Source organism: Vipera berus (genome assembly GCF_964194415.1).
Source record: "Vipera berus genome assembly, chromosome: Z".
NCBI lineage: Eukaryota > Metazoa > Chordata > Lepidosauria > Squamata > Viperidae > Vipera > Vipera berus.
In genome coordinates this window covers 40,754,883-40,779,031 of record NC_138205.1, presented here as the reverse complement: position 1 = coordinate 40,779,031, position 24,149 = coordinate 40,754,883, and the positions used below count along the sequence as shown (strand labels likewise).

The window sequence follows — 24,149 nt, the reverse complement described above, 5'->3', positions numbered from 1 at the left end:
TGAAAAGAGGATGCCAAAATTATTGTCAAGAACAGGCGAAAAAAAAACATTTTGAGCTTGCCTTTTAAAGCCAAATTATCCTGCCATTAGTTCACATGTTTACTGATTCTTCTCTATCCTTGAGTCTTAGAAATTTACTATGAACAGAATTCCTTTTGTTTCATTTTTTGGAACTAACTACAACTCACATAATTATAGCTACTCTAGTTTAAATGCCCAAAATCTGCAGTGAGAAAGCCAGATGGTTACTTAATAATTTCTCCTGCCTCTAAAAAAGGAAAACAATAGCTATCTTTTGCTTCAAATTAAGTTTACATAATCCTAGAAAATAGCAAAATTTGGAAAAAGAATAAAGATGCATCACAAAATAAGATCCCTGGACAGGGAATGACAAAGTGACATGAATTCAGGAGTTACCCAGTTCTTTTAAAGGACAACAGGGGAGTGGATCTTCCACAGGAAGAAATACTCTCTATATCCCTTCCATCCTTGACTCTGTGAGAAACAGGATTTCTATGAGCAGATTGATGCAATAAAAAAATTATAATAAATGTTTGTCTTACATAGAAACATTTTTAATTATTCCAATTGTTTCTACAAATAATTTACTTTCAGAAAATAAAGTAAATAAAATAAAGCATTCATATGAAATGCTCTTTAAACATCATGACCATCAAAAATATACCAAGTTATGCCAGCATCATGTTCACAAAGTCTTAACAACACAGCAGAACAACAGTCTTCCTCATAGTATATACAATAGCAACCAGGATTCGAAGGTATTCTTACTGCCATGTTACTCACACATTATGGTTTCATGGGGTTATAGTTATGAATTTATGCAACGTTTTTCAACAGTACTGAAACTACTGATCACCTCCTTTTCTATTGGCAATAAATTTCATGAAAAAAAAATCACCACTGCTATGTCATCATATACCTCTTTCTGCATGTCCAGAATCTAGAACCAGTCTACCTATCCAAATTTCCAGCTTTATTATTGGGAGCCAAACATTAAGCTATAGTGTGTTGAATAAAAGTGCTCTAGTTCTCACATAAACCTTAAAAACAGCACTTGTATTTTAATACCAAAACCAAATGAAGCCATTGTGGCATGTTGTGTGAATCATCAGTGGCTGTGTTTAATACGGATTGTTCAGTAAGTCACAATAGGATGGATTTATATTTCCTAAGTGATAAACCAGGAGTTTATGAAAAACTGAAACTCTGTTTGCACATTATACTAAATCACAACCGAAAAACCAAGTTTAACATAAAATACAAACTCAGCAATTTCTTCTGGTATTGCTCAAATAAGTAGGATTGGAGGGATAGGATAAAATATTTTCATTTCAAAGGAGGATCCCACTACCTCATATGAATTCTTTCACTGAAAGTAACTTAAAATGCATTAAAATGAAATGCATTAAAATGAATTTTCACTCTAAGATCATAATAGCAATTCCTTTGTTATACAGCACAAGACATAAAAAATAGAGAACTGAATCTGTGCCCATTGTTTTTAAAAGCTCATTTTCTTTAGAAAGCTAGCCTATTGGAGAGGAAAACTGCAGTCTCACCTTTTCTTTCTATGCCAGATTTTTAGTAGTTTTCCCACTTATGGAAAATATAAAGATACAATGCCCCTGCTCCATGCGGGTTCAAATATTTTAATTCAAATGTTCTCTGTTGTTTAATACTTTTAAAGGCATGTTTTGTCTTTGACCAAGCTATTTATAGGAATATGGCTCCAGGTGATGATCCCTACCTTTACTTTGCAAAATACAGCACGACCTATGACCAAGTATGCAATTGGTACCTTGTTAACAGTTTTCAAAAGCTCACCTCTGTAAGCAACACTCCTTCATTTTCATTAATTTCCTGTAGGCACACTTTTGAACTTGATCCATCTTTCCAAGTCTTGGACAAAGAAGCTAGGTTTCTTGGTTCTCCAAGAATAACATTGCCCTTCAATGCATCTACTAGAAATTCATCCACAGAAAGATTATCTGAAGTGTTTTTTGCAGACTGATGACATTTGGAAAAGCTATGTGCCAGATTCAAGTCTGAAAGATAACATTCATCATCCACATTTGAAAGATCATCAAAAAGATAAGTCTTCAAAGGGCCATGTTTCAAAGCAGGAAGCAAATAGTTGCAGCCATACAAATAAGGAGGAAATTTGTTTGAAGGACAGGGATGCACAGTCTTCAATTGAGAGCCCAAATTATCTTGCGTATAGGATTTCCAAACATGACTCAAGCACTGAGCAGGGCTGATCAATTTGTGTAATTCTAGCTTTGCTTGGTTCTTTATCATGTGCAACTTGCTAGTAGATAAAACTTGGCTTGGTTTCTCAAAGGAACTGAAATCAGAACCGAAATCCTTACATAGTTCTGAATGCCATGAAGTGATATTGAAGAGGGTGCCCAAATGAGAGTCATCTTCCTGGAAGAAAAATGAACTAGTTAGCTACCCAGGAAAGCTACTAATAGGATTGCACTCTACACTCCACCAATACTTAAGGAAGCTATTTTCTCAATTTTCAGATTCCAATTAGTTAAAAGCAAAATAACTAAAAGCTGGGAACCACAGACATGAATTTCTAACATTTTGGAGGGATGGTTTTACATGAACTTTATTTATAAATAAATATGAACCAGTGATTTACAGGTAGCCCTGGACTCACTATTATTCATTTAACAGTTGTTCAATTTACAATAGCTTTGGAAAAAGTGACTTACGTCATTTGTATTTGCACTTATGACTGTGGGACTAATTGATCATAGTTTGGGCTCTTGGTTCTTTCTTTACCACTACTTGCAGTGTCCTACAGTGACACGATTTTGAGTGTTTTACCAATTTCTAGCAAAAATGCCCACAGGGGGAGCTAGATTAACTTAATGACCATGTGGTTCACTTAATGACTGCTGTAAAAATTATCATAAACTCACATCCAGCTCAACTTACAACTGCAACAACTTACAAGGGAAATTCCAGTGCCAACTGTGGTGATAAGTCAAGGACTATCTAGAATTTTAAATAAGTAATCCACTCTATTTTTGAATATTATTACAGAGAGTTCCACAATTTCTGGCTGGCTTTTATAATTATATACTGTTTGACCAACACTGGAACACTTTTTTGTAAGATGCCCTTCCTGCATTGGGTTTAGTCAATGCAGTATCACTATCAAAAAGCAACCAAGAGACATCTTTGAAACTCTTCTAAATCTGAAGAAAGGAAGGATGGTGGGAAATTGCTGGTTTGTCCCTAATTTGCTAAGACTCCCTAGGTGCTAAGAGGTAAGATGATTACTTGTCAGATGTACTAATAGGGTACAGAATGTGCTTCATGACAAGCAAATTTCTATAGTTAACAACTTATTGAATTAGGGAAAAGATGTCAGTGCTTTTGAAATAGAAGAGTGGAATAAAAGTTTCATAAATAAAAAATATTTATGTATTTATCCACTCTAGTGTGCTGGATGTCAATTCCAATAATGTCTGGGATTTATGGAAGTTAAAGTCCTAAATGTTTCAGAGATGGTAAATTATAAAAAAGTGGTCTAGAGTCATACTGCTAAGCAATCATTAGTGATCTCTGTCCTCTTTCGTACTGTCATTGTACACGTCATCTATTGTAGATAATAATTTTAAAAATTTTCCTTCCAAATTGTTCAGGATCTCATCTTATAAATACATTTTGCCACAGGATAGATATCATAAAGGTGAACAATGATATCTGAGCTGTTGCTCATTTGTGCATTGTTAATTCAATTACAAACACATATGTCTCTGAGAAAGAAAGCAGGCACTGCTGAGGTTAAGTTCCATTATAGCCATCATTAATACTATATTCAAGCATGATTTAAAGCAGTGTAGAATATATCCTACCTGCACAGGTATAGGTACACAGCTCTCCTGCTCCGGAGTCCTTGGCTTTCGAATTAGGGAGGCTGTTCTTTTTGATGTTTTAAGCGAGGACTTTCTTTTTCGCTGTTTCTTCCGGGATTTGCCACGATGTAAGGCCTTCCAGGAATCTGGAGCCATTTTTCCTTCAGTTGCATGAGCCACATTATTGGGGATTTGATCAAGGCTGCAAGACCGGCTGACAGAAAGTAGTATTGCAGATATATTTTAGCTTAACCCACAAAACCCACAATCATTTAGCAGGTCTGAAAGCCACACACTAAGATCCTGAGAACATTTGGAATAATCATAATAAATAAGTTCTCAAACTAAAGAATGAATACATTTGTGAAAAATGTATTCATTTAAAATTTAATTTTGTAATATCCTTCATCTTCAATTGCTAACAAAATACACCAATAAAGTTATACATCTACATAATTTTTAAATCATACATTGAAACACTATAAACATATTTTCTCAGATGTTTCCTCTTCAATAATATTTTAATATGAGAGTCAAAAGTAAGTCAAAGAGTTTTGCCTTATTAAAATGAAAGCAATGCCATGGCATACTAGACACCAGATTTATTTGCTCACAGCAATGTTGAAACATTCATGATATAAACTTTAGTGGTTTGACTTTCTGAATGATTGATATTTTGGAGTGATGAGGGAAAAAGGCAAACTTAAGACATAACACAAAAGAAAGGACTGTGAATAACAAGAAACAGAATATATGGGGACGGGGGCTGTCCAGGAAATATTTTATTCTGCTGGTATTATTGCTTCATGTCACAATCAAAATATTTAATTTTTTTCAAAATACAAAATCCAAGAAGGAGTTGAGCAATGGCTCCTTTTCATACATAATATTGATTCTTTCCCCATCTTTCCCTTCTTTTAAAACAACAATTCTAAACTTTTCACAATCACAAAAAAAATTACTTGAATGTTCCTTATAAAATTTAGCCTTGCTACTCCAGTTTTGCTGAAAATCTGCAAGACCACTCTGTAGTTATCCCATAGGAACTAAGACCTTATGCAAATTATGCTACATCTGCAATGGTATACAATGTGTCTTACCAGGAATTGCCAAGTCCTGACAATCTTCAAAGAACAATTTCAAAGATAGCATTTTAACAAATATTTTGTTACATAATGCAGAAAATTCTGAAGTATGAAATTTGGTAATTCTAGCACAATGGTTTGGATACCAGTCTAGGATAAAAAGTGGAATTAAGTGGAATATATGACCTCTGCTGAATGGGGGGCATGAATCAAAGCAAGACAGCAGTCATCAAAATATGATTGAAGAGCCCAGCCCTTGACTATTTTGTTGCCCCCCAGTGTGGATATGGATGGTAGAATACTCCTTCCAACATGGATTCAAAGGATTCTCCTCTTTTTATGCAAGTAAATTGGGGATAGGGAGCAGGTGAAGGTGTTGTGGTTTTGCATTTTATGAAGGAGAACTTACCTATATTGTTTTGTGTGAGCAATAAAAGGCCTCTCTGAATAGGTGGGACTGAACTCCTGGCTTATCTCACCTGAAGAAAGTTTTTAAAACAGAAGTCCAAACATGCCATAATGATGCAAGAAATATCAAAATCACAAACATTTATAGAACTTGGCTTCACTAAAGTGTGAGGCCATTTATTATTATTGTGTTCAATTTATACCCAGATTTCTGATCAAAGAATAGCAGTATTAGAGTTAAAATTTGATAAAATATCAAGAAAACATAAAGGAAGACTGCAAATGTATTTCAGAGAATTGAGAAGGGAAGGGAGTCAAATATTACATTAAAAGAGTCAAGCTAGAATCTAAAGAACAGCACAATTTGTTTCAAATACCCAATGGAAATCTAGACTTATATACCGTATATACTTGAGTATAAGCCGACTCGAGTATAAGCCGAGACCCCCAATTCCACCCCCAAAAACTGGAAAAAGTTATTGACTCGAGTATAAGCCGATCTGCCGTTCTGCAAGCCTCCGCCGCCGGCGGAGGCTGGATCCGCGCTCTGCAAGCCTCTGCCGCCAGCAGAGGCTCGATCCGCCATTTTGCAAGCCTGAATACACAGGAATACCCTGTGTGGCCGCGGCTCTCGGGGAAGCCCTGGCTGTCCGCTTCCTCGCTCCACGCTGCCATTCGGGGCCCGCGCGTTCCCCGGGCAAATCGCGGCGCCCAGCAGGCGAGGAAACACGCCCGCTCCAGTCGCCCCCCCCTTCCCTCAGGAGACGCGAAGCAAGTGACCGCCCGGAGCTTACCGAGGACTTGCTCGCGGCCGAGGCTTCGGTGCTTCCGGGATCGCGCGCACCTCTCCCAAGCCGCCGCCGTCCGGAGACCTGCCGAAGTTTGGGGAGGTTTGGGGAGGTGCACGCGGACCTCCCCAAACCTCCCCAAACTTCGGCAGGTCTCCGGACGGCGGTGGCTTGGGAGAGGTGCGCGCGATCCCGGAAGCACCAAAGCCTCGGCCGCGCACAAGTCCTTGGTAAGTTTTTTTGTTGACTGGAGTATAAGCCGAAGTGGAATTTTTCAGCCCAAAAAGTGGGCTGAAAAATTCGGCTTATACTCAAGTATATACGGTATACATATAATAGCACAGTCCTGGAGGAAATCTATTTGGTTTCTAGGAGTCAAAAACAAATTGATGGTAAATATCAATCAATTCAGACTACTTCTGAATTTAAGAGTGCTGATCAATTGAGAATAGGAGAACACATGGGTTTTTTTTAGATATGCCTAAATTATATTAAAATCCCAGTTTATCAGATCTTAATATAGTGGACTTCAGATGCAACACAATCTGTTCAGCATTGTACATGTAATGCCATGTTATGCATGCATTGAATTCCATTTGACATTAGTTGTTACAGAACAACTAAATTTGTATACAATGGTATAACACATGCATAAATTCCCTTTCAATATTTCATGAACATTCAGATATAGCAGATGCTCCTGTCCCCAGTGGTCTTTTAAGTCAAGGGTTTATTGTAATTCTATTCTAAGTATTTACTCTAAATCACTTACACTTTCAAAGTTAGAGGTTTCTACTAGAATTCAGACTCAGAATTACAGAGAGAGATGAAAATGCCAGGAGAAATGGAAAAGTGAATTAAGAGCAATTAATATTCAGAAAGCATTTCTCCCTTAATCATCATGGTATCCAACTGAATGTCCTTATTAAGACTAAAAATCTATTAGAAGGCTACCAATTGATCTTTCCAGAAGATAGTTATACTTACATAAACATTAACATTCTCTCTCTCTAACACACACATACACACTCACACCTTCAGCTCCTCCTCCTCCTTTCATTAATATATTATTTTCCACTTACATTCTGCCTGGGCAATGATGGAGATTGAGGCTAAGCTCCTTTCTCCGCTGTCTTCCTTGGCAGTTCCTTTAGCAATCACATCATTAAGGATCTTCCATGATCCATGAAACATCTTTTTATCTGGCTCCTCTATTTTGCAAACATTGCTTTTCTTTTCACTCACTACTTCTTCTGGCCCTTTGCCCATTAGGAGATCCTTTGGAGATCCAGTAGCTGGCTCTGTTTGGTCCTGGCAAGCTATTTCCATTACTGCCATCTCTTATTTTTGGTATGTTACTAAAAGACAAATCCCAGGAAAAGAAGCATTAAATGTTAATTTTTAAGAAGTTGTTCTGATAGAGCTTATGAATATTGATGATTACCTCTTTCTATACTGGACAATGAAAAGTATTTTTTCTTGAAGGAAGCATATTACCTTGTAGCAGAAAACAAATCACAATACCTAAGTAGCTACGTGGCTACTTAGGAATCCCAAATCATCTTTTAAAAACACCTTTCAAAATTCAAAGGAATTAAGAAGTTACATATTCTAAATGCCAACAGCAAACATTTTAGCAAATATCCTGCAATTATCACAAATGTTTTCTTTTCTTTTTAAAATAAGGGACCTTTTTATTTTATAAACTATACTTAAAAGTGTTAAACTACTTTGAGAATAAAATTTCCTTTAAAGACACAGCCTTACATACACCCATATTTTGCATCTCTATTGAAAATGTATTTATAATGCTTGTTCTTATCATTTATAATTCTAAAGCTGTCCAATTTCTCAGAGATAGACAATATACAAGCTGAAAACCGCAGAAAGAACAATTATCGGGCAATGGGAAGGTTTATTCAAATGCAGCAGACATAAGAACATCTCACAAAGGGAGATCATAAGCTGCCCTAACCCCAAACTTGGTGAAATAGTTAAGCCGTATTTAAAGAAAAGCAGGTTTGCAACTGGGTTAATCAAAGCATATGGGACTATGAGAAGAGCTTCCCAATCCAGGAAGAGATGCAATTGGTGTACAAGACAAATTTGTGAGAAGGCCTTCCTGGCTACAGCTATCACATGTTCTTTGACTAGGAATTTTGAGCAGGAGTGCAAGAAGAACTTCAAATTGTACATCAGTTTCATGTGGGGAGTGTAACCTTATTTAGAATTAGAGATACAAACTTCCCAGAACTGGAAGTTCATACCCACATCAGTATTTACTTTGTCTTGCTACGGTTGAGCTTAAATGCATTGCCCTACAATCTCCGAGCACTGATTCAAGTACTTTATGGTATGAGTTGGTTGTCCATACTCAAGATGCACATGATACTGAGCTATATAATCAGCATGCCAATTACACCTGACCCATACAACGGATAACCTCACACAGGAGCTTCATATATAGTAAATGTTAATTAGAAGGAATAAGAGCAGGGGTATCAAATTCAACGTCACTGAGGGCCGCATCAAAGGTTGTGGTTGATCTCGGGGTGTGTGGCTGGGATGGGCATGGCCAGCTCGATGTAGCTCATGTTGGGGGGGGAACCTATGGTGGCCCAGGTGGGGCTGAAGCGGATCCACTGTCTCCAACAGAGGAAGGTGAGACCATGGCGAGCACCATATCCTTGTCCACCAGAGGAGCCTTGTCATCCCTCTCAGGCCCCACAGAGGATCCCTGGCAGTACAGGGAGCCCTGGGCAGTGGAAGGCAAGTGCCCAGCCCAGCCTTCCCCAAGGGGGTGCCCGGCTGTGCTTACCTCCTCAAGGCTTCTGCTGCTTGGCTTGCTCTCTTTGGCCAGGTTGCTCATGGTGTGTGCAAAAAGGCAAAGGCTTCAGAATGGCCCACCCCCTCTCCATGTGAGGAGTCCCGGCTTTGTAACCAAAGCATCCTCAGCGATAGGATGGGAAACCACCAGGAGAGGTCAAGAGGAGGGGACAAGGGGATGGTGAAAGGGCAGCAGGGCTGCTCGTGGCCAAGTGCTAAGGCAGGACTTCCCTCAAATCCTCCCAATCTCTCATTATAATTTCCTTCCTACCTACCTACCTTCTTTTCTTCCTTCCTTTTCCCCTTTTCTTTTTCCTTCCCTCTTCGTTATCCTTTCCTTTTTCTTCCTTTCCTTCTTCCTTCCTTGCTCTCTTCCCCTTTCCTTTTTTTATTTCCTCTTTCCCTTTCTCCTTTCCTGTCCCTTCTTGAATGCTCAATTGCAAAAGGGAAACATTTCTCGAAGCCTTCTCAGAGCTCCTCTGTTTTTTTATATTGGTTTTCTTTACATAATCTTTAAAAGGGCTCTTCTGTGGGGATCCTGCCATGGTCTAATAATTCATACTGGAAATATAGCAAAAGAAAATGTTTTTCCCCACTCTGCTTTGTCCTGTTTTTCCCCCCACTGGAAATGGCTGTTTGCAACACACAAGGAAGGGATACTTTCCTAAGAGCTCACAATTCAAGAATACCAATGTTAACTTGAATTGCCAACAAAATCCTGTCTGTGACAAAACAGAACACAAAACTGCTTTCTCCTTTGAGCCCAAGTCTCAATGGATCCAGAATTGAAGAATTAGGTTTGCAGTGGAATGGAATTGGCTCTTAAGCAGTTGCTGTAGTCAGAAATGGCTCAGTCTTGGCTGGTCTTCCACAAACTCTCCTTTTTAGAGAAAGCAGCTTGCGCTGACATAGTGATACATTACAAGATTTTCTATTCTGCCCCTACCAAAATGGAAGCATCATTCTTATATTGACTGTGCTGGTTTTTCTTTTTCCTTATGTTTGCCCCCCCCCCTCAAAAAAGGGAAAAGCATTTCACAAAAATCTCTTATTTCTCTTTTTTACTGTTTTACCCATTTTATATTCAAACAAATCAGTTGTACATAAAATATATGTGTATAGTAGTTTTTGTCAGGACCCACCGCAAACCACGTCTTAGGAAGACAAAATTCTTGGAGTCAAATCTATTCCAAAAAGAATCTTTACTATGACATGCTTGGTTGTAGGAATACGAGACAGGACTTAATATTATTCCACAAAGTAGACCCTTATAAAGAGTTCCCGGTTTAACCCCCCTTAACCCCATTTGGTCAGTCCCCCATCCTTTATCTCGTATCATCCCTCTTGTGGGAAAAAGGAACTTAGGACCTTTCATGTTTATTGCTCTCTTCCGTGACACAAGCCAGATGCTAGCCCCCCCTTTTGTTTCCCCAGTTCAAAAGGCTTCTCCTTTCCTTTGAAATGCCTAATACCGGTTCAATACACATCCATTCCCTTCTCTTCGGGAGATGGCAGAATCCATGGAATAATGTTTGAAACATTCCATTTATGAATATGATATAAATGGATTCTGACAGTTTTACTGTGTAACATGAAGTGTAAGTTTACCTGACAATAGGTTATGAAATTAGGCATCTAAATTGGAACATACAATCTAAATTTCTGCAGAGTCCACTAATTAGAATTCCCTGCTATATAAATGCTTATATAATTATTACTTTTTGGAGTATTAAATAATTTGCATCCAAGTTGTTGCCAAGAACAAAGTATTCAGGGCCAAATAAATTTGTCTTTACATTTTTGCAGAGATGTGTTAAGTCAAAATAAAGAGAGCAACTTTTCAGAAAGATCACGCCCATTACAGAATCTCTTTCAAAAGATATTAAAAGTAACTGGGAACGACATTAAATGTCATGTATACATTTTTATACTATTTGATATTCACAAACACAAACATTTGAGTTTCAATTTTCTTTTTTTTGGTAGAATTTTCTTTTTTGAACTAATTAGGAAATCCTTGTGATAATTAAAAAGAAACATTAAAAACTGTTTTAATATAAAGAATTCAATCTTTTTTTTTTACTTAGACATATTATAAAATAATTAACTGGGAGGGCATGGCTTTTTAAGATGCAACTACAGCTAAATAGGCCTGCCTTAGTGCTCAGGCTCCAGTATCTTTCTATGGCCAGGATCCTCTTTCTGTTTTGCAAGGCTAGAAGTCAAGAAAGGAACTTTGCTTCTCTTTTGATCATGGCATCTTGAAATTTTCTGGAAGACAGAAATCTTGGACTTTAAACTCTGCTGGGGTAAGGCATGCAAGGTAAGGCCACCCAGGTGAGGTAGATGAGAAATTGTTTCCTGTACTTGAAGGAAGCAGATATCTCCAGAAATATTGGCTGGCTAGGAAGGGTGGGGTTGCATTTGAAACTCATTTAAGGGATTATAGGCCTAGCATATATACTTCATCCCCCTTTGGCTTTTCTCTATGAGAGAGAGACACCCGCCTCCCCCCCCACACACACAAAAACGTCTTCTATTTGTTTTAGGCTATTTTCCTCTAAAGCTGTTTTGTTTTTTAACTAGATGTTACACACCACATATAAATCTTGAGTCTTTTCCAAGCACTCCCATATTTTATGTGGCCCTCCTTCTGTCAATACAGCTGCCCACGCAGAGGGAAGGGCCTATCATTAAAAGATATGATAACCACAGTCTCAATTGTTTATTATTGGTCTGAGAATCACAGGCAATGAGCACATATACCATTTGCAGAAGAAAATATTGCTGAACTGATATAAGCATATGAGAAGAATCAACCTGGTGTAATAATTAAAGGCACCAAGCTAGAAATTGGGACTGTGAATTCTAGTCCTGCCTTAGGCGTGACTAAGGTGAATTTCTGGGAGAATTTGGGCCAATCATTCTTTTCAGCCCTAGAAAGAAAGCAATGGCAAACCACTAACCCTTACTCATCAGTACAAGCTGGGAATCCCTATATAACCCAGATTTCGTTGAGGAGCTTATAACTCTTACCTTCCTCTAGTCTCTGGAACTAAACAAGTCCTTTCTAATTAAGATCCCATCTTATCTTTTCTAACTAGGAACTTTTTATATTTTGATAGGACTCCTTCTCTAAAGTTACCTTTTTTTTAAAATTGGTCAAAATGGCTTGTTACCCAATACAGTACAAAACACAGCAGCAGGTAAAGCAAATATTCAGCTAGCTCACTTCAGACCCAGATTACAGAAGATCCTTGCCAAAAAGTACCTCCTCATCTTTATCCTAGAGCAAAAAGCCACCAAAGGAAAAATAAAATGGGTCTTGCTAGAAAAGGAACTTATGTGCCTTCCTATCTTTGCCACCACCCTGACTTTGTTAAACTTATTATTTCATGGATGCTACTCTTAAGTCTCCTTTTTTGCATTTGCTTGAGGTGGTTTGATTTTACATACAGTAGTTGCACTCTTGGCTTAGGGCTTGGTTTTGCTTGTTTCAGCAGCCAACCCTTTTCTTGTAAAGAACGCCCACGTTCTGGATCCCACACAAACAATGCTCTCTCAGTAGATTAAGTGACTTTTGTCTTCCCCAGCTTCAGGTGGCTGCTCAGAAAGCCTTTTCTAACATTTCAGAAGCCACAATTTTCAGTCACATCTTGCAGACACCTTTCCTTCTTAAAGAACAAGAGGATGTTGCATCTCAAAAAAGCAAAACCAATATGCGATATTGCCCCCAGTTAGGCTCATGGTCTCAAGGGATTTGTTTCAATTAGGTAACATATCAATGCTATTTTCATGAAGCAAAACAGGAAGGAGAAAATAATTTTTAACTGAATTCGTTTATGAAAGAACCATAAATGATGGGCTGTCTTGATTTCCATAAACCCAAAGTTGGTATCTGCAGCTTCCAGGCCTTCCTGGTTTTATCAATCATTTGAACATTCTGAAGTTCTCTATAAGCACGATCTGCGTTCACTGAGGGAAACATATGCTCCACATTTGCTTAGCATTACTATAATTCAAATCACGGACATGCTCCAAAAGTATAATGCCTTTCTAATTAGCCCAAACTGAAGGCAGAACATTTGCCTGTGTCAGGAATAAGCAACCCTGCTGGTCTATTCTGTTTCTGATATAGCTCAAAGGTCTCCCATAAGAGTGTTTTTAGATCAGTCCAAATGTAGTCCATGACAGTGTCACATTCTCTTTGTTGCATCATACTACATGCATTCTTCTCTAAAGTATTATGCATTTAATTCTTAAACTACTTTAAGATTAGCTTTAAAAATATTTCTCCAATATGCATTTTTGTTCACTTTTCCAAAAGGCATTATTTTATTTTTGTACTATTTTTTTGAGATGAAAAAAATAAACACAACCAGGTTGTTAATGCCTTTTTAACATAAAAAAAACCTAGCAGATCATTCCATTATCATCTTAAAAATAACAAATGGCAGGTATAGTACCTTTCACTTCTTAAGTATTGATCTAAAATAATTAGGAATCAGGATATGTATACTTAGAATTAAAGAATAAAATGTCTTTCAGCAATGTCAAAAATAACAGCAAATAGTTTACAATTTTACACACCTAATCTTTCATATGAAAATACAACCACAATTTACATTCTAAGCCTCCTTCCATGCTTACGTTTTAGGAATTCTACTTACAGTTGCTAATTTGATTGTGATGATATTTTGTATTTTCAAATATTGTTTTGAACTATACACATTAGTTATATGGAAACCAATGACTGGACAATAAAGGTAAAGGTTCCCCCGCACATGCGTGCTAGTTGTTTCCAACTCTAGGGGCCGGTGCTCATCTCCGCTTCAAAGCTGAAGAGCCAGCGCTTGTCCAAAGACATCTCCGTGGTCATGTGGCCGGCATGACTAGATGCCAAAGGCGCGCGGAACACTGTTACCTTCCCACCGTAGTGGTCCCTATTTTTCTACTTGCATTTTTACGTGCTTTCGAACAGCTAGGTTGGCAATACCAATGGATTATTTATGCCATTTTTATAGTATTGGTAATAGATAAATCCTTCAATACTAGAAATATAAATTTATGAACCCATTTATTCACTGTTGCCTGCATCACACACAAGTAACCCAAACCACTCATAAATAGTCTCAAGCAGAAACATAGCGTTAGTCATCTATAATAGGGGTCCCCAACCCGCAATATGTGGACTTGTACCGGGCTGTGGCATGCCAGCAACCAGTCAGCACAAACAAGCAAAGCCCCATCCGCGAGATGCAATCAGCATACAAAACTGCACCCCCTCCAATCAGCAGAAAAACGTCTCTCCACGTAACCGTCTCTGGTGCCCCAAAGGTTGGGGACCTTTGATCTCTAATACAAATACTCCATCAGACTGCCTTTCCCTAGGGAAAGGTCAGATAGGCTTCAAGGATTCTGGGGAAGGTCAGGGCTGTGTTATTTCCTGCAATGCAAGGATTCTAAGCGCGGCCTCCCTCTTAACTCCTCCCTCTAGCTAGAGATTCCACCATATCTGTGACTTATGAAAAAACTACTTATAGACATGGAAAATGTATGGACAATTACAATGAAATATGCTTGTCCTTTACTGATATTTATTGAGTTCACCCATCACCATGGGTTGAGGTATCTACATATGCAGTAACCCTGAGAGCCAAGTGATGGTGTGACTGCCCTCTTGCAGTGCCTAGAGACTGTGGGGCCTGGATGGGGCACAACAGGCTTCAGCTAAACCCTGGCAATACCAAGTGACTTTGAATGCATGGACCCCCAAAATCCGAGACTTTGATGTATTTAGTGCTGGATGGAGTGTCACTACTCCAGTCCACAACCTGGAGATTCTTCTTGACTTCTGACTCCTGCTCAAAGAGCAAGTGGCAATCACAGCAAGAGAACCTTTGGACAATTTCATGTTGTACATAAATTGTGGCCACTTCTGCGTTAGGAGTTCTTGTGCTCACTCATTCAAGCCTAGTCATCTCATGGTTGACTACTGCAATGCACTCTACATAGAGCAACCCTTGAAGAGTCTTTGAAAACTACACCTGGTGCAAAGTGCAGCAGCATGGGCAGTTATTGAGGTCCCAAAGCGCCCCATGTAACACCACTACTCCCTGAGTTGCACTGGCTGCCAATTTACTTCGGGATGCAACAAGGTGTAGATAATCACCTTTAAAGGCAGAGAAAGCATGCTGCAGGCCAAGGTGTTCCAGCTGGAATGGTCCAGGAGAAGAACCTTTTCTATTGTTGCTACTGTTTGGAATCTCATGTCCCCTGGAGTGAGGTTGGCTTCAACCCTCCTGATTTTCTGTTATTTTTGATATTGCTCAAAAACATTCTATCCCTTAATTCTAAGCATCTTCCTCTATTCTGATGATGACACCCAGCTTTTCATCTCCACCCCAAACCACCCTAGTGATGCCCTCGATGTGATGTCCCGTTGCCTGGAGGCGGTTCGGGTCTGGATGGGGAGGAACAGGCTTCGGCTCAATCCCGACAAGACTGAGTGGTTGTGCGTGCCGGCATCTCGGGAAATTCAGATTATTCCATCTCTAACTATGGGGGGGTGAGCTATTACCCCCCCCCCCGTAGATAGGGCTTGCAACTTGGGTATCCTCCTAGATTCACAGCTCTCCTTAGAAGATCATATAGGAGCTGTGACTAGGGGGGCCTTTGCCCAGGTTCGCCTGGTGCGCCAGTTGCGGCCCTATCTGGACCAGGATGCCTTGCGTACAGTCACTCATGTGCTCGTGACCTCTCGTTTAGATTACTGCAATGCTCTCTACATGGGGCTGCCCTTGAGGACCACTCGGAGGCTTCAGCTGGTGCAGAATGCGGCCGCGCGAGTGGTGTTGGGGGTTTCCCGATACTCCCATGTAACACCTCTACTCTGTGAGCTGCATTGGCTTCCGGTTGCCCTCCGGGTGAGATTCAAGGTGCTGGTGATGACCTATAAAGCCCTAAATGGCATGGGTCCGGATTACTTATGGGAGCACCTGCTGCCAGCATCAACTTCCCTTCGTCCAGTGCGCTCCCACAGAGAGGGCCTCCTCAGGTTGCTGTCGGTCAGAGAGTGTCGGCTGGCGACCCCCAGGGGGAGGGCATTCTCTGTGGGTGCGCCAGACCTATGTAACCGTTTACCGGTTGAGCTCCGGATGGCTCCTGACCTTCGCTCCTTCCGCCGTGACCTAAAAACTTATTTATTTGAACAAGCCGGCCTGGTCTGATGGGTTTGGGTTATTTTAATATTATTTTTTATTAATTTTTATTGTATTGGGCTTTAATATTTAATTCTATCTTAACTTTTGTACACTGTATTTTTACTGTATTTATTGCCCTGTACACCGCCCTGAGTCCTTCGGGAGAAGGGTGGTATAGAAATTAAATTATTATTATTATTATTATTATTATTATTATTATTATTATTATTATTATTATTATTATTATTAGCATAGCGGATTCCTAACTATTTTGTATGAGCCTTAAATTATCTGCAGAATTGCAAAAAATCAATATGACATTCTATTAAGTCTATGCTTATGTAAACAACCATGTTAACAAACCAGATTTAAAACAAAATCTTCCAGAAATCTTTTAAAGCAAATTCTGCCCAATGCAGTAAATTGATAATCTAGTTAACACAAAAGCTAAATACTTCAGAAAGCGTTTCAAGACCAGTCAAAGAATTTTCCTTTCGAATTCAGTTTTGAAATAGGTGAGGAAAATGTGTTTAAAAAGAACTATTTAAAAAATGCTCATGCTATTGACAGGATTCTTTGATCATATTAATGAGAAAGTACGTTATGTGCCTTGAACAATATTGGGGAGGCCCAGGCCATTCAAGAAACTACTGCAGAGAAGCCAGCACAGCTTAAGAGGTACCCAAGGAAGTTAATCCTCAGCTAAATGTATCCTATGACTCTACAGTTGCAAATATGCTCTAAAGGAACTTGGCAAGCCATAGAGCCAGACAGGATGAATCACCAGAGATAATTAGATATGTGAACTTTAAAATGCAGCCTGCACAGCCTTGCAGCAAATGCTACAGGCCAGTTCTCAACAAAGTTTAGTGCTTTCTCTGCACCCACGCTTTCATACACAGCCTTCTGCAACTCCTGCTGCTATTTAAATGTAACTTGAAAGAAAAAAAAAGTGAGCCACTAATGACTCATCCTACACCCAAAGCATCTACTACTACCCTGCTGTTAAGTCAAGGACTGGGAATGACTGTTGAACCTTATAAATGGGAAAATAGCCTTTTAATTTTTATAAACAAAATTAAAATCTCCAAAACAAAACCCAGGCCAAGTTTTACTGCAGATTTATTGCAAATACTGCGATAGAAGTACAATACTGGAAATGCTTTCAATACAAAATTGTCTTTTTAAAAAGAAACGTCAGCTGGAGCAGTATTGATTCAACTTGTGACACTAAGTGGATTTAACGTATATTCTTTTGCTCTGACATTGGATACTTTTTTCATTTTTAGATTTTACATTTAAATATACTTATGCAGAGTTCTGTAAAAGCCAGAAATTCACAGGGCAGAGCTGTCAGATACATAGACAATACATTTTGTTGAAACATCTAGGGAGAAAAGACAAGGGCTTTGCATTGCCCTGGGTAAGAGGAAATTTGCAACCCTAACAAAGACAAAAGCAATCAACTTTGTACGTCTTTATTGCCTTGGTATGTAATAAAGATACTTCTTTATGTGGGCGGAATGTCTGAGAACTTCTAAGCAAGATGAAAATCAAACTGAGGCTTTATCAAGGAGCTTAATACTAAGCTGCAGAAATTGTGAATTGGCATGAGACCATTTACTTTATGAACCATTACATTTTTTATGAACTTGCCTAAGCTTTATAATGAGCCCAAAGACTAATCTTTCTACTAGTCCACTAGTCACTGATCACATTAGAACCCATTAATCATAAATGGCTGATCCCATGTTGATGGAATTCAAATTAAATAACTGTGAAACTTTATCTCATCTAATATTATGTTGCTGGCTACTCTATGCTTCAGGATCTCATCAATTCCAAGCCAGCCCAATTTTCTCATTCCTCAAATCTATCCATTCTTCACATATTAGTTTTCAATTCAATATATAATTTATTTTTCAAATATTTGTTTTTGTAATATTTGTTCTTATTACAAATATCTATTTGTTCCTTCTTCCTCTTTTATAACATACTTCATAACTCAATCTTGGCACATTTAATTAAATTTTTTGTTTCTTCAGAGATACATACATCATTTGATATTGCTATGGTGACAATAGGAGGAAAAAGAAGTATCATCTATGTTCACTTAGAGTTATTTATAAAAATAATAACAGCTAGATAACAAAATTAATTAAATAATAATCATAATTCTCAGTTCACCTCTTATTTGGCAAAAGTGAGAAATTAATACTACACAAAATTATGGATGCTTTAGGACAGTGTATTCAATACTTCTGTTAGTAGACATTGTTTTTTCCTAAAATCTTAAAATTTTTCCTAAAATTAAGATGAAAATGTGTCCTTCTAATACCTCATATCTATTGATCTTCATAAAATAAAACAAACTACTGTCTTCATTTAAATCTTTCTCTTGTATTTCTATTACCAATGAAGCTTTTGATTCACGATTAAGTAAAAAGGCATATTTAATTCCTTTCTGAAGGATAGATTCTGAATCAATTGGAAGATCCAATCATGTTCAAAAAGAGCTGCACTAGATTACTTGTTCCCAGGATGTCACACCATGTGGGTGTGGCATCTGAGAACCTCTGGTTTGTTTACTTCTTCAAGAATACCAGTTTCATTCACAATATATAGTCTGAAAATTAGTATTTATATAAAAATCAGTTTTTTAGTATAGGATGAGGCTAGATTCAAGAGATCATGCTCTTTCCCTTCCGATTTTGCCATATTGCCTACAGATATGCACGTCACTCTTAACTATTCCTGATTTCTACTTCAAGGAACCTGCCTCCTTTAGTGTTATCCTTTTAGCCAGGAGTGCAACTTGTCTACCAAAGTTAGGCAGTTGCAAACGTAACTTCAGGTTCAACATTCTGATCTTGAATGTCTCTGATATTATTTAATAAACAAATTATTCTTCTGGCTGAGAACTATATTTACGAACAATGCCTGATGGAAGTCAGAAAAGGTACTGAAGATGTCCTGGAGGCTTTTGCTGTAAACTCTGCAACAGATACAGTTATAAAAGGCACAAATAGAGGAGTATCTGAATAATTATGCAGGATAATACAGATAGTTCTCAACTTACGACCATAACTGAGCCCAATATTTCTGTGACTAAGCAAGAGTTGTTAACTGAATTTTGTCCCATTTTACAACCTTGTTTTGTCACAGTTGCTATGTGAATCAGTGCAGTTGTTAAGTTAGCAACACAGATGTTAAGTGAATCTGGCTTCCCCATTGACTTTGCTTCTCATAAGATGATCACATAACCCTGGGTCACTGCAACTGTCATAAATATGAGTCATTTGCTAAGTGTCTGAATTTTGACCATGTAACCATGGGGATGCTGCAATGGTTATAGATGTGAAAAATGGTCTTAAGTCACTTTTTAGTGCCATTGTAACTTTGAATAGTTACTAAATGAACTGTTGTAAGTAGAGGACAACCTGTGCTACAACAACTAGACAGAAAAAATGTTTAATAAAAGCTAGTCTTACTTCAGTATAATTGAAGAACCATAAAACCAGAACTTCTATTGTTAATAAATAATATATACAGGATAAGGCCGCTACACTACAGCATACAGGAAAGGTGGATCTTTGATTAAACTGAGGAAAAGGTCAATTACCACAAAGGAAGAGGGGGATGTAATAGATGTCTCTTCTAGTCATAAGTGGTTTAATGCAACAAGTTTAAAATATTTTGAACCTCTAACATCAGCTCTTAGATGTGTACTGAATTCCAAGTCTAACTGAGCAGTGGGAAATCCCTCTGTTTTATTTAACATATAGAAAACATAAAGGTAAAGGTTTCCCCGCACATGCGTGCTAGTCGTTTCCAACTCTAGGGGCTGGTGCTCATCTCCGTTTCAAAGCCGAAGAGCCAGCGCTTGTCCGAGGATGTCTCCGTGGTCATGTGGCCGGCATGACTAGATGCCAAAGGCACACGGAACGCTGTTATCTTCCCACCGTAGTGCTCCCTATTTTTCTACTTGCATTTTTACATGCTTTCAAACTGCTAGGTTGGCAGAAGCTGGGAAAAGTAATAGGCGCTCACTCTGTTACGCGGCACTCGGGATTCGACCCGCCAAACTGCCAACCTTCTGATCGACAAGCTCAGTGTCCTAACCCACTGAGCCACCATGTCCCTATATAGAAAACCATATAAAATATAAAAAAGAAAACTGAATGGGCAACTAGAACCATACTAATAGTAGCCAAAAAATTGGTAGAAACTCCACAGACATCCTGACCATAAACTCTGGGTGGCTCACAAAAACAGTAATGCCAGTAACTATAAAATAATCTAACAAAAAAAAACAAAACAAACCCTGAGCCTTAATCATCCTATGAGGATGCCTGCATCAGGCTCGAATTAGGTAAAGGTAAAGGTTCCCCCGCACATGCGTGCTAGTCGTTTCCGACTCTAGGGGCCGGTGCTCATCTCCGTTTCAAAGCCGAAGAGCCAGCGCTTGTTACGCGGCACTTGGGATTCGACCCGCCAAACTGCCGACCTTCTGATCGACAAGCTCAGTGTCCTAACCCACTGAGCCACCGCATCCCTTCAGGCTCGAATTAGCTTCATTCTATTTCTTCTACTTTAGACTATCTTCCCAAAGGCTAAAAGGGTAGAGGTCACACCAAACTGCTGGAAGGAGAGTATTCCATAAGTTCTTAAAGAGGTTTATGGAAAATTTGAAGGGAGGAAGCTCTAGTTATCCTGGGAGAAAAAGTATGCTATTCAGGCTTATTTGGCTCTAACGTCTGTTAATTACGGTATATACACACACTTCCTTTTACACAACCCTAATGTTGTCTTCCAGCTATCTGGGCTGATTGTTTTATGTTTTTTTTCTTCCTTTCTATATTATACAACTTCCTTGAGATGGAATGAGAGTGAGTGGTCTTGGAAACATGGAAAGAGAAACAAGGTGTGCAAGCAATTAAAGTTTCTGTCCCTGACCACAGAACTTTGGTCTGTCCCTTTGTGGTTTTTGAGTGTTTACCACACATTTTCCATAACAGCATTACTTTCAACAATTATCTGGTTTTACAAAATTTTGTAAACAAACAGGTCACTGTATCTAACAAGAAATTTTTATATGCTTTCAAACTTTTTCTTCAAAATTAGCAAAACAAAATATCTGCATTTCTTTAAAAAAAAGTTATAAAGAAGTGGTAAAGGCAGAAAGGCAGGAAAGCATCATTCTGAACTCTACAAATGACAGTTCACCTATTCTTGGTTTTGTGGGATCTATTTCAAGATTAAATTTGCACGAGTGAATAGAAGAATGTATGGTTAAGAGGGTTAGAAAATTTCGTTCAGCAATTATAAATTAAACAAATGAACTCATTTTTTCTACAAATTAGATATTTTATTTTAGAATGATAAAAAAAATCTTTCAAACAATCATATCTCTGCAAGAGGAATAAATTCTGATTGATGAAAAAAGAGAAAGTAGAACAAGACATATTTATATAATAGTTCAATATTCAATAGTAATGTTTTTGTAAAGATGATGTATGGTTAAAACATAAGAAACTGCAGGACTGTGAGTTTTAGTCCTGCCTTAGATACAAAGCTAGTTGGATGATCCTGGGTCAACCCTCAACCCTAGGAAGAAGGTGGCAATGGCAAACACATCCTCATTATTGCCAAGGAAAGTACAGGGAATTGACTGTTAATGGGATATGAAGAAACACTGCTATTGTGGAGTCAGTATCACCAACTATAATCAACTTTGTAATCATTAACAGCCAATTTTTCTTTTTGTCATCAGGATCCTTTACCAGCCTGTAGATAACAGTTGGCTTTGGATAATAGCTAAGAACTAAGGTATTATGGCTGCATTTATTTTGTACTAAACCATTGCTTACTGAAGAAGCCACAAGTGGTTGAATTTTGGCAACACACTAATCAAATGATTATTATAGTTTGTCACGCTATGTGAACTAGGCCTGAATGTCCATGTGATGCCAATCAAAATATTATTTTTCTCTTCCAGAAAAATCAATTCTGAAGCTGAGAAAAAGAGAACAAGATTCTGTCATGGCTGCCTTCTGCAAGGCAGCCAGACTCAGCTTTCCTCTTTAAATATGAACCTACAGAAATTATCTCTTTTATACATAAAAGATATGTGAGCCTTGGTGGAGCAGTGGGCTAATGCCTCCTTAAGTAACACCAGCTGCCTGCAATTAGTGTAGGTTCGCATCCCACCAGGCTCAAGGTTGACTCAGCCTTCCATCCTTCCGAGGTAGGTAAAATGAGGACCCACATTGTTGGGGGCAATTAAGCTGACTTTGTAATAATGCCGCTTGGGGTGTGTGTGTGAAGGCCCTAATAAGCAGGCATATACATAGAATGAAGAATGATTTTCTAAGCTTGTAAGCCGCCCTGAGTCTTCGGAGAAGGGCGGGATATAAATGGAATAAAAATAAAAATAAAAATAAAAATAAAAATAAAGGAACCTGGGAATGTACCGTAAATGCAGTAAATAAATATGATGCCTCTGAAGTTTCAAGAGAATTGAAAGTTTCTACCATTGAATAGAAGTGTGTGTGTGTGTGTGTGTGTTTGCGCACAAACGCATATGAATGCACACAAATGTTTGGGGAAAGTTAGCCTAATGCACACTGGAGCAGAAAGACACATATTAGTAATTAGTTGTGCAGGTTTTGTTGCCACAGCTTGTTCTTTTACTCTTCTAGATGACACAGTAGAAAGACTACTTTTATAGTAAGTTTACAACTTTAGCCCTATGAGCATTATCCTTATAGTTTTTCAGATATTTGTACTCTTTGTACTCAAATGTATTCCCCATCCCGGCCTTTACTATAATGCATTCTTTTAACACATACAATGCACAGGCTCAGAGATTGCAAGATTCAAGAGCCTGACCCCAGACTAAGAGTAGGTGAGAATCTGAATCCTCTGGTTCCGCCAAAATGAGGCAGAGAACCTTCAGGGAGACATTTTTCTAGTTCGTAGTGCGACCACCAAAAGGCCACTACGCACATATGATTTTCCTGTATAAAACTGACAGAGAATGGGAAAATGAAAATGTTACGAATGAAATACTTTTAGAACTCCCATACAGTATAATCATGAATAGGTTTTTGTTTTGCGGGAAGGATCTTGCTAACTTAGATCAGATACAACTCAGTACAGAAAACTTGCGGGGGTGGAGGGCAGGCTACGGCATCGGGTTGCAGCAATTGCAACGTCTGGGGATTTAGGGAAAAAGGACCAAGCAAACAGCAAAACCTCTCGAAAGAAGCAGAAAGCAGGCTGATTCTCAGATGCTGTTAACTTCCCTTCGAATTTTAACTCCTCCTCCCGGGGCGCTCAGAAGCGCGGGATTCCGGACCGAAGTTAAACGGGACAGTGGAAAAGAAACTCTAGGGACAGTTCAGTGAAGTAGAAGACCAACCAAGAGACCGAAAAAGAAAGAATTGTTTGAAAAAGCCGTGTCGCTCCTCTCTGTCCAACTCAAGAGTCATTTCTGACAGCAGAAACAGGGATCCGCCAAAATCAGCCCTTTAAAAGGCGAATGGTGGCGCAGAGCAGAAACCCACCTGTCGGGGGAAGAAGAAAGAGAACCCACACGACCACCTGCAGCCTCCTCCGCAGTTCAGCTGAGACTGTGAAGAAAGTGAATGCCACGGAGAAGGGAAGAGGACAGCCGGTTACGCCCCCGCCTCGCCCGTCGCGCAATCACATCCTCTCATTGGCGTGAAAGCCCGCCTCTTACAGCTGCTCCCGCGCGGGGGAAGCTGAAGAAGAAAAGCATAAAAAACCAATCCCCAAATCTTCACAAGGAAGCCGGTCGGCCATTCGCTTCTAAGAGCAGTTACGTCATTCACATCTAATCTCTTGCGTGGTCTGTCCCTCAAAGTCCTTCTAATCCCGCCTCTTTTCAGTCTGGTTGCTGGAACTGTTCGTGATTTCTTT

General features: G+C 38.8%; 1 protein-coding gene across 1 annotated transcript in view; it reads right to left on the bottom strand.

Annotated features, from left to right (window-relative positions):
• The window catches only part of MAP3K14 (mitogen-activated protein kinase kinase kinase 14), a 46,589-nt gene extending 22,733 nt beyond the window's left edge, over positions 1 to 23,856 (bottom strand). Inside the window, exons 1-5 of the mRNA XM_081343627.1 lie at positions 23,774 to 23,856; positions 7,260 to 7,535; positions 5,391 to 5,460; positions 3,897 to 4,110; positions 1,846 to 2,448 (exon numbers count right to left, since the gene is read on the bottom strand). Of these exons, the coding sequence (XP_081199753.1) occupies positions 1,846 to 2,448; positions 3,897 to 4,110; positions 5,391 to 5,460; positions 7,260 to 7,515 (1,143 nt within the window). The 5' untranslated portion in view covers positions 7,516 to 7,535; positions 23,774 to 23,856. The remainder of the gene's footprint in view (positions 1 to 1,845; positions 2,449 to 3,896; positions 4,111 to 5,390; positions 5,461 to 7,259; positions 7,536 to 23,773) is intronic.
• Positions 23,857 to 24,149: the final 293 nt, after the last annotated feature.